The 19,239-nt window shown below is 43.4% G+C and overlaps 1 protein-coding gene across 1 annotated transcript in view; it reads right to left on the reverse strand.

The window, feature by feature from the left end:
- Nucleotides 1-3,425: 3,425 nt before the first annotated feature.
- LOC126161817 (heat shock protein 70 B2-like) overlaps nucleotides 3,426-19,239 on the reverse strand; it is a 160,501-nt gene continuing 144,687 nt past the window's right edge. Inside the window, exon 7 of the mRNA XM_049917921.1 lies at nucleotides 3,426-3,803. Within this exon, the coding sequence (XP_049773878.1) occupies nucleotides 3,426-3,803 (378 nt within the window). The remainder of the gene's footprint in view (nucleotides 3,804-19,239) is intronic.

A 19,239-nucleotide genomic window follows, 5' to 3' on the forward strand; every position in this document is an offset into this window, starting at 1 on the left:
ATTTCTTTTCACATTAACTAATGCGAAAAGCAATATAAATCTGCCTATTCGAACAGAATTTTGTTAGGTTTTGAGACGCTTAGCACTTTGCATACTCAACTCCGCAAGATGCCCTTCATTTGTGCCTACGTTTGTAAATAATTATAGATGTGGATGGTCTTTATATATGTGAAATGCCCTAAGAAACCATATGCTTTCCACTACATTTGTACGACCAACAAGGAAGAGCCGTCGTCCTACCCGTACTGTAAATTCAATGCGAAGGAAATTGTGTGTGTGTGTGTGTGTGTGTGTGTGTGAGAGAGAGAGAGAGAGAGAGAGAGAGAGAGAGAGAGAGAGAGACTGTGAGTAGGAATAGAAAGAGAGACCGAAAACACTAATAAAACCTGATAGGCCACGTTCTATCATCCTGCTTGACTAAGAAGAAGTAATGTATCACATGTTATTAAAACATCAGTATACGAGGAAGAATGAAACTTGAATTTCATTACAGTCCCTCAAGGTTAAGGAAACCTACGTTGACTTCACAGGTATTGACGTTGCTTTAGAAATTAAATACTGGTTCATAGTCGTAGTCATTATTTTCGCCCCATACTAGCGGTTTTAGACTCCAATGGTTAGCTTCTTAACTGTGGACTTAGTGTTTAGATTACCTGCACAGACTTCAGTTGAGAAGTTCTAAAAGAGCCTTCCAGCAGCTCGAAATTCAACCCGAGCACGACGCAAACCGCACCTGGTAATTAATGCTAAAACCTATAAGAAATAATAGGAAAATGAGATTGTTATAGAGCAGAGGCAAAACGTCCCCCAACAGTTTATTTCATAGACAGGAAAGTCTGTAACAGCGTACATTAGATAAATGAATCTCTGGATGTATGAGATTTAATTGAAAATGTGAAGCCCTCTTTTAGTTAACTGTAAAATATATTCTCAATCTGACAAAATGCCTTCGATCAATTTTGTCAAACAAGCCAGTTTCTTCCACATAAGAGTGCCACTCTGGCGAACATTGCTGTCTATTTCCTCTGTTCTGTCGGCAAGTTGTGTTCGCGAAGCTAGTCACAAACAATGCAACTTTCTTCGTAGCACGGTTGTGATACTATTATGCAAGACTGTAGGAGCTTTAAGAGAAGGTTGCTTGGGTATGATGAGCCTTTCGCAAAAACGCAAAGAACAACTCGTTTACTGAAGACATTCGTACCAACTGAACTGCTACTGCAATTTGCAATTCCTTCTTGAGTACCATGACACAAATCAGCATGTACTCAATTTATCATCAGTCAATTCCTTGTACATCGGGTTTCAAATATTTGCAGGGATCAGTATGCTGCATGCAAGTAATACTGTGTGTGTAATGGCAAAGTCTTCAGTCAGTACAGGTAACAATGTGACAGTAGTGAATCCCAACTCATGGCTGGGATCAGTATACTGCAAGCACATCGAGATACATGTAAGGAGGTCTTACAGTTTGGTAAATGTCGCCTGACATCTCATTGCTAGTGTGGATCGCATTCTTCAACCAGCGCATATCACTCTGTACACAACTCCAATGGTTCTCTTGTTTTGACCTAAGTCGACATGAATAGACATCCGAGAAAGATACATAGATACCTGCAGTACAGTGAAACAGAAGTTGGCAGTTTCATTAGTCGTTTTGAGCACCAACTCTTTTCAGCATAGCTGATGCCACAGGTTTATTGGTTGATGTCCTATAATGTGTTCCTGTCTTGCTCAAAATTGGCATACTGGGAACACATCATGATGTAGCTCATAGGAGAAATACACGATGTCAACAGTTGTCACTTAAAACACAGGCAGTTATTACTGCAGAACACATTATATATCACTCATGGCTGAAGTTGCTATAGTGTGTATGCGTGAAGAGAGCGTCATTTTGCTTGCAGCAGTACTTGATATCATCTTTGACAGTTTACAGCACGTCTCCAATCAGGACAGCTCGTAATACAACACCACTAACTGTCCACTATATAGTATTTCCCGAATCTCGATATAGCGTAAATGCAGAGGTCCTCCAGCTTGACGGAGTTTCTATATAAAATTATGCGTGATCCACGCAAAGTAGCTGGTACTGAAGGCGCCATCGTGTCTCCCATATGGTTGATGTAGAATCTCAGATTAGGCTAGCATGCCGCAATGAAACCGAAATACGTTTGAATCAGTCTTGCAGTGCAATATTTTTAACACCATTACAGAGCTTGGTTAGCTGGTAGTCCAGGCACTTAAGTGGATATCTTCTAATACGTACTTCAGGTCTTTTCCAGGGATAGGGTACTACTGGTAAATCACAACATTAATAAAGAGCTCACACGCGTTTTTTATCGACCAGTTGAAAACACCAGTGTTGGCACCATGTCTGTCCTGCTAAAGTTTGGCATACTGAGCTGCACGTAAAGAACTTTTAACACTAGCTAAGCGGCACTTGACTTTTGGAGTTGCTCATTTTCTTCAACCAGAGCAGACACCTAAAATGACATATCCTTTAGCTCGTCGTCATGATGCAGCTCACTGTGGCAACACTCAACATTAGCAGTTTTCATGTAAAGCACAGGCGGCCGACACTATATATCATTAATGCCTAAAGTTGGTATGGTGTGTGCTCTAATTCTGTGCTTTTCATTGCAGCAGAACTTAACACCATTTTCGCCAGTGTTGAGCATATCCCCAACTACAACATTTGGTAATTCGTAAACCACTTTCAATCCCTTTTGTAGAGTTCCCCCAAGTCTTGATATGGTGTATGTGAAGAACTCCTACAGCTCACTGAAGCTCTACTTGACACATATTTTCCACCCATAACATGGGACTGCAGACATACACTTAATTTCCCATATGGTAAATACAAATCTCGGATTGTGCTGATATGCTGCAGGGATACTGAAATATGTTTAAAGAGCGCCTAAAGTTCAGTATTTTGAAGCTGTCATTTAGCCTGGATAGCTGGTAGCTCAGACACCAATGTGGATCTCTTTCAATGCTACACCAATTCTTTTCCAGGGATGACATACTGCAGGCACCCCACAGGGTACATACAGAACTCCCACTGTCTGGTGCACTGTAAGTTGACAGCAGTACAGTTAGCGTTATGTACATCATCCAACCAGAGCAGTGGGTACTCCAGTCAACACAATCGATCCCCAATATGTTACACTCCAAATTTTGGTCTCCCCCAGTGTGAGGCAAGCAGAGAGCTCCAGCAATTTGTGGAAAATCGAACGACGTTCACACGTTCTCCGCACGACGCACCTAGTTCGTCGGCACCAGTATCGACCTCCTGTCGTACGGCAAGTACGGGTCTCAGACTGGGCCGGCGAAATTCGGGCAGAGTGCTACGTGCACAGGGATCTCCAGCAGCTCGTCAGAGCGGTTGCCTATCTCCGGGCTAGGCTGTTGGCAGCCCTGACACCCTATTCGACCTCTTCGATGGTGGGCCCCGAGCCGCGGCCGGCCTGGTGCAGGCGCGTCATGACGGGCATGCAGACGGCCTGCAGCTCCCTGAAGCGGCGCTGGACGTCGTCCTTGCTGGCGTCGGGCACGGCGTCCAGCCACATGAGCGCCTCGTCGCAGGCGGCCGCGGCGCGCTGCCGCGCCCCCTCGTCGACCAGCCGGCTGCCCACCTCGTCGAGTGCTCGCTTCACTGCCAGCGCGTAGTCCTCCAGCCGGTGGCGCTCGTTCACGCGCTCGCGCGCCACCGCGTCCTGCGCGCGGAATCGCTCCGCGTCCGCCACCATGCGCTCGATCTGGTCGCGCGTCAGCCGGCCGCTGTCGTTCCGGATCGTGATCGTCTGCAGGCAATACGTTTACCTGTAGGGACGGGTAATACTGAGCATGTTTCAACAATATTCACTTCCAGAAAAAAAGGGAAGCACACGGAAGATATGGTTGGATATCAGTGTAACTCCGTACATGTACACATCATTGACGGATGTGTAAATAATATTCACAGTCGCAGTTTTCTGTAACACGCAGAACGGTGTGTAATACCTTTACCTTTTAATTTTTTCTCATAATATCATACCTTTTTATTTTTTTCTCGTTATTAATTTCTATGAATGTTTTCTTTTCTCCTTAGTAATAAGACATTTGTACATTGCCGCAGAAGACGGCAAAGATAGGCTTTTAAAGTTATCATCGTAACAAAGGAGCAATGTCCGGGGAATATCCAAATTTTTTTTATCAACTTTTATTTCAGTCTCGCTTGAGAGTACTCATGTCTTAGATCTCACACAAAAAAGACGTGCAATTTTTACTCGTACGTCAACAATATAGAAGTAAGTGATACGTGTGATAAAAAATGCAAGAAAATACATATACTAAGAGTTATCATAGATGCAAGAATATTTTTATTTATCACGCCAATATTATTTCACAAGCATGATTTTTGCTTGCAATCATAAGAAGTAATAATTTCTTTCATCCTGCAAGATAGCTTATATATGCTAATCATCAAGATTTAGTGGATGAACTGTATGATCGGCAATCACAGAAAATTAGACGTAAATTAATGATGTCAGCGTAACTTAATATATATATATATATATATATATATATATATATATATATATATATATATGTATATACGAGGTGCATTCAAGTTCTAAGGCCTCCGATTTTTTTTCTAATTAACTACTCACCCGAAATCGATGAAACTGGCGTTACTTCTCGACGTATTCGCCCTGCAGACGTACACAATTTTTACAATGCTGACGCCATGATTCCATGGCAGCGGCGAAGGCTTCTTTAGGAGTCTGTTTTGACCACTGGAAAATCGCTGAGGCAATAGCAGCACGGCTGGTGAATGTGCGGCCACGGAGAGTGTCTTTCATTGTTGGAAAAAGCCAAAAATCACTAGGAGCCGGGTCAGGTGAGTAGGAAGCATGAGGAATCACTTCAAAGTTGTTATCACGAAGAAACTGTTGCGTAACGTTAGCTCGATGTGCGGGTGCGTTGTCTTGGTGAAACAGCGCACGCGCTGCCCTTCCGGGACGTTTTTGTTGCAGTTCAGGAAGGAATTTGTTCTTCAAAACATTTTCGTAGGATGCACCTGTTACCGTGGTGCCCTTTGGAACGCAATGGGTAAGGATTACGTCCTCGCTGTCCCAGAACATGGACACCATCATTTTTTCAGCACTGGCGGTTACCTGAAATTGTTTTGGTGGCGGTGAATCTGTGTGCTTCCATTGAGCTGACTGGCGCTTTGTTTCTGGATTGAAAAATGGCATCCACGTCTCATCCATTGTCACAACAGACGAAAAGAAAGTCCCATTCATACTGTTGTTGCACGTCAACATTGCTTGGCAACATGCCACACTGGCAGCCATGTGGTCGTCTGTCAGCATTCGTGGCACCCACCTGGATGACACTTTTCGCATTTTCAGGTCGTCATGCAGGATTGTGTGCACAGAACCCACAGAAATGCCAACTCTGGAGGCGATCTGTTCAACAGTCATTTGGCGATCCCCCAAAACAATTCTCTCCACTTTCTCGATCATGTCGTCAGACAGGCTTGTGCAAGCCCGAGGTTGTTTCGGTTTGTTGTCACACGATGTTCTGCCTTCAGTAAACTGTCGCACCCACGAACGCACTTTCGACACATCCATAACTCCATCACCACATGTCTCCTTCAACTGTCGATGAATTTCAGTTGGTTTCACACCACGCAAATTCAGAAAACGAATGATTGCACGCTGTTCAAGTAAGGAAAACGTCGCCATTTTAAGTATTTAAAACAGTTCTCATTCTCGCCGCTGGCGGTAAAATTCCATCTGCCCTATGGTGCTGCCATCTCTGGGACGTATTGACAATGAACACAGCCTCATTTTCAAACAATGCGCATGTTTCTATCTCTTTCCAGTCCGTTGCTGCAAAATACGATTTGTGTGACTTCAGTATTGGTACGTTTCCTTGTATTTTTCTTAGGCTATAAGGAAGACTGTTCATGGCACCAGTTTAGTTACAACAAGAATTCAGGCTTTAATTCCAGTACAGAAATCTCTCATTACGTAAATTTCATGCTGATTCATACTCTTTGTGTTAGCTGTTGCGTTGCTTCCTAGCACGGTTATTCCAAAATCGACCAACAGGCCTAACACAACGGCCTCTAGATTGCATTAGTATTATTAGTGTTCAGTGCCATTACCAGGCCTGACAGAACATACGCAAGGCGTGAAAAGCATCATATATCGAATGATAATTGCGAAGGACACGGAGATGTGGCGTATTCATGTGAAAAGTGCAGTCAGCATCTAACAGAGTTTGAAAGGGCGTCGCTGTGGGTCTCCATTCAGCCAGGTGGTCGAGTCGTACAACATGCAGAGTTGTGACAGTCTCCGACTGGACGGGATCACGAGGGCAGGCGGACTCGTCTTCAAGGTTTCCGTCGGCCACAGTTCGCCACCACAAGGAAGGATCACTGTATTGTGCTTCGTGCACACCGTGACCCCTTCTCATCTGTTCTTGTGATCCAATTCCCTGCATCATTTTGTGTCACCCCACACAATTGGTCAGATACTAGCAGTAGCCAAACTAGGGAATTACTATTCCACGCACAGGCTGCCATTAATACGTCAACACCCAAGGCTGTCTTTGGAGTGCAGTAGTCAGTGGGAAGCACGGAGTCGTGATGAATGGCATCAAATTATGTTCAGAAATGAATCACGTTCTGCACTACCCTGAATGTCCATTGCCTGCGAATATGGCGGCAAACTAGGAAGAAGTCTCATTCTTCCAATTTTGTGGTGGGAGGCAACGGCATTACTCCCGGCATCACAGTCTGGGGTGCCGTCGGATTTGACATCAGGTCATGGCTGGTAATGGCTGACGCTCACGGGACAACAGTATGTCACGGAGATCTTATGTCCTCATGTGCTACCTCCCATGTGACAGTATCGCGATGCCATGTTTCGCCAGAAAAATAATCATCCACACATGGTGTCGAGGTACTCCCACGGTCTGCAAGATTCGCAGACCTGTCCCTAGCAGGAGACCAGCTCTCACATCAATCCCATCCCAGTCCCAGTATCCAGGATGTCAAGTGTCAAGCAGTAGTTAGAACAGTTGTGGGGAAACTTCACGTAAGGGATGATACAACAGCCTTATGTCCCAACCGAGTTAGTGCATACATCCAAGCCAGATGGGGTACAACGTCATAATAATAAGTAGGTTCATACTGCACAGTTCTTTGTACATTTGACTCGATTTTGTAATCACTGAAATAACATCACATACCCTCTCAACCTGTGAAGTTACATTTCGTTACCTCCTCTACTTTTGGGCGCTTCTTCGATAGCTGTACCGCAGCTTCAGCCAAAATGGAGGGGTCTCTCTGGACAGGCCATTGTACTCTGTGCTTTCAGTGCCGCATTATATGTGCAGATATTAACACAGAACGAACCAGCTCTGTCAGTGCACAGCAGCTCCTTACTACATTTTCAATGGCGCAGTAATCTTTAGAATATTTTAAGAAACTGTGAGTAATCTCCTTACATTGAGTGGAGCAAATTCTCTGACGACATGGACAGTGCCATGTATGCGGAAGGAAGGGAGCCTCACCTACATAGGTCAGCAGAACAACGACCAACACAGGAGACTGCGGTTACGCTGTCCAATAAAGGAAGTAATGGATGTTCTGAACGACGCAGCATACGATACGAATATCGATATGGAAAGCATGGTCATTATCTCAATGCAGATTGGAACGTTAGAAAAAAGAGCGGCAAACGTGCAGAAACTATTGGGACAAGCTTCACGAGACAAACAGGAGAGGTCGTAGGCACTGGCCGCAACCTGCCACAGAGCAAATGTCGCAGGTAGAACCTTCAGTAACTATTGATGCGGTCAAGAAAGTGAGCATTGCTGTGGTATGGAATATGGACACAAATCACTCTTTTTTTACTGGTGGACAGACATGGATAATGCCTTGTTAGTAAGCAAACAAAAGTAAACGTCACAGAGATATCGGTGTCGGCCCCTCTGTCATATATGTAGAGTGTCGCGTTGTAAATTCGTGAAAGCTTCACCTCGTGGCATTAGGGAAACTCATGTTGTCAGCAAATCCGCAGTGGAGAAAGGGTGTCAAAACATAATCTTACTGGGAAGAAACAAGATTAAAATCGAACTAGCTACGCCAAAGACAGCCAACTTATTTGTGCAGTCCCCACTGCATCTGGCACGAAATCTTGAAACATGCATACCTCATCACATAATTCAATGTCAGATCGTAATAAGGAATGTGAACAGCCGTCTTAGTGAAGAATAATTTTAAACGTTGCCACATCTTCTATTACAGCATTTAACATGATGCGATGAAAAAGAAACTAAAGAAAAATGGGAAGAGCTCAGTTACGGCGTATAAAACGTACGTAGTGACTTTTGATTGACAAAGGCTGCCTGAGTACATCATGGTGTAGAGGAGGCGTAGTTCTGTACAGACGGACACATCGCCGGTGTCTCAGTGTTTCAATTATCTCCGATTGAATCAGATCAGAAGCCAGTCCTAACCTGCCCAACACCGTGTTAATTGTAGAGAGCATTTTCGCACTGAATACCAATCTATACAAAACCGGTGCAATGATTCCCGCGATATGCATGCTGCATTGAGCAGGATCTTCCCTGAATACGCTCGTTGACGTCAGACCAAGGTAATTGCAACGAAGCACCAGACAATATTCAAGGAAGCTGAAAACTTAACAAGTGGCCTTCCCTATGCAGAAACAGCACGAACAGCGCCATCACCTGACGACCAATGTGCTTTCCAAATCCTTTATAAAATGCACCACAGGATTCCGGCTCACTAACAACGCCGACCCACTGTCGGCCCACTATTTGTTTCACAGTATAAGGCCCCTCCACTTCACTCCAGTACCCTCCCTTTGTGTCCTATTCTCAGTTTTCCGTATCCCCTCTTAACTTCATATACTGAACATGATAAAGATCGTCGCAGTGAAATTAGAATGAAACCGTAAAATTCCGCAAACTAGTAAAGTTTGGTAGAAAAACGCATCTACACAAGAAACTTTTTTCCGTTCAATTATGGAATTTATAAGTAAAATTCAGGCTTTTCTACCGGGAAAATTCTACAACACCTCGATACACCAAATGATATCAACGGTTGCATCTAAGTGAAATACTAGATCAGCCATGGCACACAGAGAGCTTATACAAAGAGAGTTGGTTTCCAAAGACGTTATCATACCTGTGTTCTCTGAGACATGATTTAAACCCTATTCTAATTTTTTAGTAGGTGCCTAATATATCGTCCAACAGGATAGTAATTCGAATGGTAAAGAAGGAACGACACTGTTGATTGATTCGTGGGTGTAATTGTCCCACACCTCAGTAAGAACCTTTCAAGTGATAGCAGCTGGAATTCGTCTTCTAAGACTGTTATAACTTCTGTGCTAATATACTGTAAACCAAAAGTGACTGAAGTGGAGGAATGCTATTCTCTAATCAGCTGACTAGACTCGACATACGTTGTTTGCGAAGATTTCAGCATGGTTCATGTCACAGTTAACACGTACAGAGAAGGATGTATTGAACATCGTCAGTCAGGTTAATTTAATCGTTCACAATGACGGGTCGCCAATATTCATATTACTTCTGGGCCACTGATCATGGACGACATTCCTCACAATTTACCCTTCGAATATCGCGCAACGAAGTAAATGGGAAGTATGCCCTACGCCCATATCCCATACTTACAGACCACTTCTCCATCGCATTAACTTTAAAGATTTATCTCAAGAAAGACACACTTTCCGACGTCAAAGAGAACACGAGAAGGACAAATTGGAAAATACATAAAATTTACATAAATCAGTGCATTCAAAGAGGACTGATGCAAGTTTCAGGTAAGAAGAGTTATTGCTTGCTAATTGTACTAATCCGTGAGGCTGCAACTAATGCAACTCTTTAATCTGCCGACTGGCGAACCAAGTGGAATGGCAGTACCATGGCGGATCCAAGAATTCTCGCGCATGATTACATAACGAAGACATGCATACAAAATGTGCAAAAAATAGCATACTTAGGAAAATAATACAAAGAAAAGTGACAAGAAGAAGTGACAAGAAAAAGTGAAGCACGTAGAAATGAAGGAGGAAACGAAACTTCATGAGCTGAGAGGGTATGTAATGTTATTTCAGCGATTGATTGAGATCTACAAAGAACTCGGCAGTATGAGTCCAATTATCAGGACCACGTTTCCCTCCCTCTGGCCTTGATGCATGTACTGATTATGTTGGTAAGGGTATTATCAGGTCGTTTTGTTCTCTCCTGAGGCAAGGTGGTCCTAAACTGTTCAAAGAGGTTCTTCATATCCTCGATACTGTGTATGGGACGGATTTGACGTCCGAGTTGGTACCACACATGTTCTTTCAATGACTGCTTTCTGGACCTTGCTGACCATGGGGCTACCTCAACACCACGCAGACAGTTCATAGAGACACATATCATGTGTCGACGAGCATTATTCTGTTGAAAAATGGTACCACGATAAGGTCGCTTGAGAGGTAACGAAAATTGATGCAGGGTGTCCATGACGTAGCATTATGCCACGAGATTCGCCCGCCACTATCAGCTGTGATCGAAGTCATATCCGAAGACTCCCCACGACGTGGCTCCAAGTACAGAGCAGTTATAATTAAAATTTAGCTACTTGTGACAGTGTAGAAGTTCAACCATATGGATACCCAAATTTATAGGAGTCATGTTCAGACTGTACGCTGAAGGATTTGTGTTTTTAGTAGCGTTACTGTCAAGGCTTTCCTTTAGGTGTCGATACTGGTACGACGGCGCAGGGTTGAAACACAAGCATCAGAGTGCATTTTAGTAAGAAACAGTCAACGTGGGTCTGGACAAAGTGATCAGTGCTTTATTCGTAAAGCTGTTCATCAAAACATCAGCAGTACACCTGCTGCTCTTCGTGAGTGTCGATGCATTGAAGGATTACGGAGGCGTCTTCTTTCTGCACTGGGGTCGAAGAACATGGTTCGGAAGTTCGAATTAACTGGCGATTCGTAAATTCCTCCTGGGAGAGGCGGATAGTCAATTGCGCCACACTGTTGAAGAAGTCACTGTTGCCATGGCTGAGAATGCTGGATGCAATGTGAAGTCTTCAAGCAGTGTACGAGCTGTGTCACGACAGCTGAACATTCAATGATCCATCATTCGAATGGTGGATGACGAGGAGATTCGAGCAGACTTGCTATTACGTTTCTTGCTAGGGTTGAAGCTGACGACCTGTGGCCTTGGGACATTTCGTGGAGTGATGAGGCGTACTTCACGCTCACTGGGGCGATGAACGCTGACATTTTTCGCATTTGGGGAACGTCGTTGCCAACGAACGTTCATGATGTTCCCCCGCATAGTGAACGCATCAATGCATGGTGTGGCTTTACGGCGAAGTTCGTGATTGGTCCATTTTCCTTTGAGAAACTCGGGCTTCGAGGACCAAGGATGTGCAGTGCGAATGGCGCACGATACTGTGGTCTGCTTCACCACATGTGTTCCCTGCTCTATGGGAGAGAGGTGCTTTGGACTCGACTGTTTTGAAGCGCGATAGAACTCCGCCACCTCACACTGCCCGCGAGGTAACTCGGTTACTCCGTACACACTTGGAGAAAACCGAATCATTGGTCAATCGCTCCAAACTGTGTAGCCACCAAGATCGCTACCCATGTGATCTCTGGCACTGGGATTACCCGAAGAACAGGATTTATCAACGGTAGACTAACACAAGTTGGAGGTCGAAGATGAAAGCAGAGATGTAAGGAAGCAGTCTCTAGTGTGGTTCCAGGCTGTCGTGGATTCAATGGTCGTCACATTTAGCAAACTCTGTAACCTGAATGTAAACTTGGTACGCAGTTAACATACGTTGCCCTCTCATGTGGAAATTAAAATGTGTTTCTTTAAATGGTTTATTCGTTATTTCTCTTCCGCACTTCCTTACAAATGTTTCCACAAAGTTTCACTCATTTTTCATTGGGGCTGTCTCGAGTAGCGAAAGTTTAGTTATAACCACCATGTACATGTATTTCCCACAAATATCTGTCGGAAGTTGCAAATGAGAAAGCAAAACTCTCATTACATATTGCGCTTGAAAGAGCTACAGAAACCACTGGCCTTTCTAATCGCTCAAAAAGGACAAAAAGGCATAGCTACAAGCGCTTGTGAAAACTTCACTATTTAGGAAAGATTTGGAGGAAGGAAAAGTAAATGTTATTTTTAGATAATATTGCGAGATAGGTGGTCACTGGACTGACACACAATTTTCTCATTTCACATGTTCTTTCTTTTATATCGACGGATGTTTAGGACGGGAGGTAGGGACAGAGCATCGATTGACATTATACTGAGTGCACTATCCGAAAATTACCTCGAGCAATTAAACAAAGAACCGACTCATGGAGATAACATCTTGGACCTACTGATAACAAACATACCCGAACTTTTCGACTCTGTAAGCGCAGAACAGCGAATCAGTGATCATAAGGCCGTTGCAGTATCCCTGAATATGGAAGTAAACAGGAATATAAAAAAAACGGAGGAAGATTTATTTGTTTAGCAAGAGTAATAGGAGGCAGATTTCAGACTACCTAACAGATCAAAACGAAAATTTCTGTTCCGACACTGACAATGTTGAGTGTTTGGGAAAAAGTTCAAGGCAATCCTAAAATGCGTTTTAGATATGTACGTGCCGAGTAAAACTGTGAGGGACGGGAAAAACCCACCGTGGTTCAACAACAAAGTTAGGAAACTACTGCGAAAGCGAAGAGAGCTTCACTGCAAATTTAAACGCAGCCAAAACCTCTCAGACAAACAGAAGCTAAACGATGTCAAAGTTAGCGTAAGGAGGGCTATGCGTGAAGCGTTCAGTGAATTCGAAAGTAAAATTCTATGTACCGACTTGACAGAAAATCCTAGGAAGTTCTGGTCTAAATCAGTAAGTGGACCGAAACAGCATATCCAGACACTCTGGGATGATAATGGCATTGAAACAGAGGATGACACGCATAAAGCTGAAATACTAAACACCTTTTTCCAAAGCTGTTTCACAGAGGAAGACCGCACTGCAGTTCCTTCTCTAAATCCTCGCACGAACGAAAAAATGGCTGACATCGAAATAAGTGTCCAAGGAATAGAAAAGCAACTGAAATCACTCAACAGAAGTAACTCCACTGGACCTGACGGGATATCAATTCGATTCTACACATAGTACGCGAAAGAACTTGCCCACCTTCTAACAGCCGTGTACCGCAAGTCTCTAGAGGAACGGAAGGTTTCAAATGATTGGAAAAGAGCACAGGTAGTTCCAGTTTTCAAGAAGGGTCGTCGAGCAGATGCGCAAAACTATAGGCCTATATCTCTGACATCGATCTGTTGTAGAATTTTAGAACACGTTTTTTAATCGCGTATCATGTCATTTCTGGAAACCCAGAATCTACTCTGTAGGAATCAACATGGATTCCGGAAACAGCGATCGTGTGAGACCCAACTCGCTTTATTTGTTCATGAGACCCAGAAAATATTAGATACAGGCTCCCACATAGGTGCCATTTTCCTTGACTTCCGGAAGGCGTTCGATACAGTTCCGCACTGTCGCCTGATAAACAAAGTAAGAGCCTACGGAATATCAGACCAGCTATGTGGCTGGATTGGAGAGTTCTTAGCAAACAGAACACAGCATGTTGTTCTCAATGGAGAGACATCTACAGACGTTAAAGTAACCTCTGGCGTGCCACAGGGGAGTGTTATGGGTCCATTGCTTTTCACAATATATATAAATGACCTAGTAGATAATGTCGGAAGTTCCATGCGGCTTTCCGCGGATGATGCTGTAGTATACAGAGAAGTTGCAGCATTAGAAAATTGCAGCGAAATGCAGGAAGATCTGCAGCGGATAAGCACTTGGTGCAGGGAGTGGTAACTGACCCTTAACATAGACAAATGTAATGTATTGCGAATACATAGAAAGAAGGCCAACACACACATACACACACACACTTTATTGTATGATTATATGATAGCGGAACAAACACTGGTAGCAGTTACTTCTGTAAAATACCTGGGAGTATGCGTACGGAACGATTTGAAGTGGAATGATCATATAAAATTACTTGTTGGTAGGGCGGGTGCCAGGTTGAGATTCACTGGGAGAGTCCTTAGAAAATGTAGTCCATCAACAAAGGAGGTGGCTTACAAAACACTCGTTCGACCTATACTTGAGTATTGCTCATCAGTGTGGGATCCATACCAAGTCGGGTTGACAGAGGAGATAGAGAAGATCCAAAGAAGAGCGGCGTGTTTCGTCACAGGGTTATTTGGTAAGCGTGATAGCGTTACGGAGATGTTTAGCAAACTCAAGTGGCAGACTCTGCAAGAGAGGCGCTCTGCATCGCGGCCTAGCTTGCTGTCCAGTTTTCGAGAGGGTGCGTTTCTGGATGAGGTATAAAATATATTGCTTCCCCCTACTTATAACTCCCGAGGAGATCACGAATGTAAAATTAGATAGGTTCGAGCACGCACGGAGGCTTTCCGGCAGTGGCTCTTCCCGCGAAACATACGTGACTGGAACAGGAAAGGGAGGTAATGACAGTGGCACGTAAAGTGCCCTCCTCACACACCGTTGGGTGGTTTGCAGAGTATAAATGTAGATGTAGATGTATCGTAGTATGCGACATTGTCTGCTACACTACACTTTTCCCTCATTTTTTGTTTCCTGAGTTCTCCTTGTGATAATGTGTGTTTAGTCTTGTTTAGTTTTGGTTGATCCTTTGTATGACTGTTCCTTTTTCAGTACTTTAGTGGGGAACTATGGGCTTTGAACTTTTGTCGAATTATTGGTTGTACTGACATGACTAATAATAAGGCGGCCAAGTTTTTCAAATCGCAATGCGGGACGTTTCGAGGATGTGGATACGGACTATGAACACGTGACTCAGTTTGTCGGTTATTCTGAAAGTAGGAAAGAAACGCAGGTGACAAAAGAACTCATTTACTTTTAGAATAGTATATCTAACATAAGTGACGTTCTACTTTTTAATTCTAGATCTTTATTACAGTTTCATAAATATTTTCGCAAGTGCCTATATTAAATTTTTGAATCTGGCAATTTTTGAATGGTTTTTGCTTAAGGTCAATGAAGGACGTTTTATGCATATGGATGGGAACTGAGGGTAAGTGACCATGTATCCTGATTGTGCTAAAATTACAAATGAAAAGTTTTCATTTATTTTTAAAATTTTGTCCATGAGTAACTTTTTTTTTTTTTTTTTTTTTTTTTTTTTTTTTTTTTTTTTTACTAAATCTCGGTTTTGATTCCGATTCCACATAGTATTCATCAACGTTCTGAAGGTGTGTTCGTCTCTGGTAAGCCGAGTACATATTGGACGAAGACCAGGCAGCTTGTATGTGGTATGTGCAGTTCATTAAGTTTTTGAACACCTCTAACCACCGTTCCTCCGTGCTGCTCTTCATACGTTCCCATCTCTTCAGAACATCGTGACTGACGTAATCTGAAATGTAATTTACCTCTTCAAACAATCTATCTTCAGCTATTGTTAGTTGTCGTCGGTGGCATCTGCAAAATTAATTATTGGTACGGATGTTCCACATCAGCCCATTTCAGGCTATTTTTTTTTTAAATCATTGTACTGATGCATATACTTCTGTAGGTACTTGATGCAGCTATCAGAGAAGTTACGTATATGTCCCATAAAATAATTTTTGTCGATTTGCCTATTCTCCACAAGACTTCTTAACTTATTTCGTATGCTCAGAGGAATACAATCTTATTCTAAGTGCTTTGTGTACTTGTTTTTGAGATCCATAAACAAGTGTAAAACTTCCGCAAAGGGATTCTAACTCCTTCCATCATCTTCACAGAGTCATTAAATAAAGCGTCTTGTACATGTACAAAGCTCCGAACATTCATTAAATAAGAGTGTATGTAGCACAGCTGGACATTTATCTTGAGATAGAAAGTTGAGATTTCGATGGTACAGACAATTTGCAGGGCTCTCTCTACTGCAGGAAAAAGTGCAAGCCATCGTATTTTGCCATATTTCAGGAATCTTTTTTATTGAATTTCTGTTTCTTCGCAGAAATGTTTGAGAGCTTTGACATGCACTGTGTATATATAAAAGTACGAATAAATCTTCGTAACAATATATTCGACGTCCACGGTAACAAGTCTGCTGATGTTTGTATATCGTTGTGTGCAGTATGCGCTGCGCACTCCACACCAACTATTTTTCTCCCTGAGCCCTCTCGAAGTTTGAAGAAAACATTACATTGTTCTTCACTTTGAACTCCGCCAAAATCTGTATTGGCATTATCTGCACAAATTCCCATGACTTTTTCAGAAGGTGCATTAAAGAATCATATATAATAACTGCAGTTTCACCAGGTAAATTCAGGATATCTAATATTTTTACATTCATTCCAGTCTTTGGATGAAAGCATCGCACTAGCATTGGAAATATTTTGAGGTCTTTGTGGTTTGAAACGTCTGTACAGATAAAGATAAATGGAACGTCTTTAAGTTCTGTCTGTAGGTTGTCTAAAGAAAAACCCGTAATCACATTCTTTATTATTGCTTCGCACTTAGTTTTCCTGCAGTGAAACTTATTTTGAAACACTAAAAATGTTCAAATGTGTGTGAAATCTTATGGGACTTAACTGCTAAGGTCATCAGTCCCTAAGCTTACACACTACTTAACCTAAATTATCCTAAGGACAAGCACACACACCCATGCCCGAGGGAGGGCTCTAACCTTCGCCGGGACCTTTGAAACACTTCTGAATTAATTTACTAGTACATTCCACCGATCTAAAACTCTGTGACTTACCGTGTGGAAAGCCAATAAACCTACGGCTCTTGCAAGTTCTTCGTAGTCAGCGAAGTTTTCCTGACGGAAATAAGTTGAAAGAGATGATGTACCTGCAGCAGTCTACGCCCTTTTACGTTTGTCAGATGTTAAATGAATTTGTACATCGTGTTTACCGCCGTGAGCAACGGAGAACAGTCCATTACACTTTTTGCACCGCACTTCTGAAGGTGTTGTACACTTTTGTAAAAAAATGGGAACTCCGTTTGCAAGTCCTTCGTGAATTGTAAAACTTCGTTTTCTAACAGCCGGTGGCATTGATATGCTGATTCGTAGTGCTTACGATACGCGGCAATAATCTGCAGCGGTGAAAATTACCGGAATGCGGGACATAGCGCCTAGCCGACCGTACAGGCTAAGTTATTTTTTGCGCGCTCTAAGAAACAGTCCGTGTGGTGGTATTGACGAGTAACGGCTGCAGTGTAATAGGAAATACTTCTGAATAAACGAATACTACAGTGACAAGGCTCGAACGCTATTGATTCGTTTGAAACTGTTCACAGCTCACAGTCTAGTGGATAGCCTTGCCACCTCTACATAGTGGGGTCCCAGGTTCGATTCCCGGCTGAGTCAGAGATTTTCGTCGCTCAGGGACTGAATATTTGTGTTGTCCTAATTGTTCCGTCTCTTCCTCCTCACAAAGACGAGCAAGTCGCCGAAGAGCCGTCAAATGGAAAGACTTGCACCAGATAGCTGAAAACCCCAGCTGGCGTCTCCTGGCCATTGGACCATTTCACTTCTTTAAAATTAGCGACATTTTAAAGGGAATAAGAACAGCATTAGGATATAAATTGAGGTAATAAAAGTCATAGGATACTTGCTAATACCGCATCGGACTTGCTTTTGCAAAGAGTAGTGCAGCAGCTCGACGTGGAATGGACTCAAGAAGTCGTCGGAAATCCCCTGAAGAAATATTGAGCCATGCTGCCTCTTTAGCCATCCATAATTGCGAAGACGTCGGCGCAGGATTTTGTGCACGAACTGATCTCTCGATTCTGTCCCTTAAATATTCGATGGGATTTATGACAGGGGATCTGGACGGCCAAGTCACTCGCTTGAATTGTCCCGAATGTTCTTCAAACCAATCGATAACAGTATTTGCATGGTGACATGGCGCATTGTTACCCATAAAAATTCAATCGCTGTTTGCGAATATGAAATCCATGAATGGTTGCAAATGGTCTCCAGGTACTTGAACACAATCATTTCTAGTCAACGATCGTTTCAGTTGGACCAGAGGACCCAGTCCATTCCATGTAAACATAGCCCACATCTTTATGGAGCCACCACCAGCTTGCACAGAGCATTGTTGACAACATGGGTGCCGGCCGAAGTGGCCGTGCGGTTCTAGGCGCTGCAGTCTGAAACCGCGAGACCGCTACGGTCGCAGGTTCGAATCCTGCCTTGGGCATGGGTGTCTGTGATGTCCTTAGGTTAGTTAGGTTTAACTAGTTCTAAGTTCTAGGGGACTAATGACCTCAGAAGTTGAGTCCCATAGTGCTCAGAGCCATTTGAACCATTTTTGAACAATATGGGTCCATGGCTTTGTGGGGTAGGTACAACACTCGAACCTTACCGTTAGCTTTTACCAACTGAAATCGGGACTCGTCTGACCAGGCCAAGATTTTGCCGTCGTCTGGGGTCTAACCGATATGGTCAAGCGCCCAGGAGAGGCGCTGCAGGTGATGTGCTATTATCAAAGGCACTCGCGTCAGTCGTCTGCTGCCATAGGCCATTAATATCAAATTTCGCCGGACTGTCCTAACGGTTCTGTTCGTCGCATGTCTCACATTGACTTCAGCGGTTATTTCACGCGGAGTTGCTTGTCTGTTAACACAGACAACTCTACGCAAGCGCTACTGCTGTCGGTTATTAACCGAAGGCCACTGGTCACTGTGTTGACCATGGTGAGAGCTAATGCGTGAAATGTGTTATTCTCGGGACACTCTTGAGGCAGTGGATCTCGGATTATTGATTCCTAACAATTTCCGTTAAGGAACGTCCCATGGGTCTAGCTGCAACTGCCATTCTGCGTTCAGTCTGTTAATTCCCGTCGTCCGGCCGTAATCACGTCGGAAACCCTTCACACAAATCACTTCAGTACAAACGACAGCTGCCCGCCACTGTGGCCGAGCGGTTCTAGGCGCTTCAGTCTGGAACCGCACTGCTGCTACGGTCGCAGGTTCGAATCCTGCCTCGGGCATGGATGTGTGCGATGTCCCTAAGTTAGTTAGGTTTAAGTAGTTCTAAATATAGGGAACTGATGACCTCAGATGTTAAGTCCTATAGTGCTCAGAGTCATTTGAACCTTTTTGAGTAAACGACAGCTCCG

The sequence above is a fragment of the Schistocerca cancellata genome, chromosome 1, assembly GCF_023864275.1.
Source record: "Schistocerca cancellata isolate TAMUIC-IGC-003103 chromosome 1, iqSchCanc2.1, whole genome shotgun sequence".
In the NCBI taxonomy this organism is placed as follows: domain Eukaryota; kingdom Metazoa; phylum Arthropoda; class Insecta; order Orthoptera; family Acrididae; genus Schistocerca; species Schistocerca cancellata.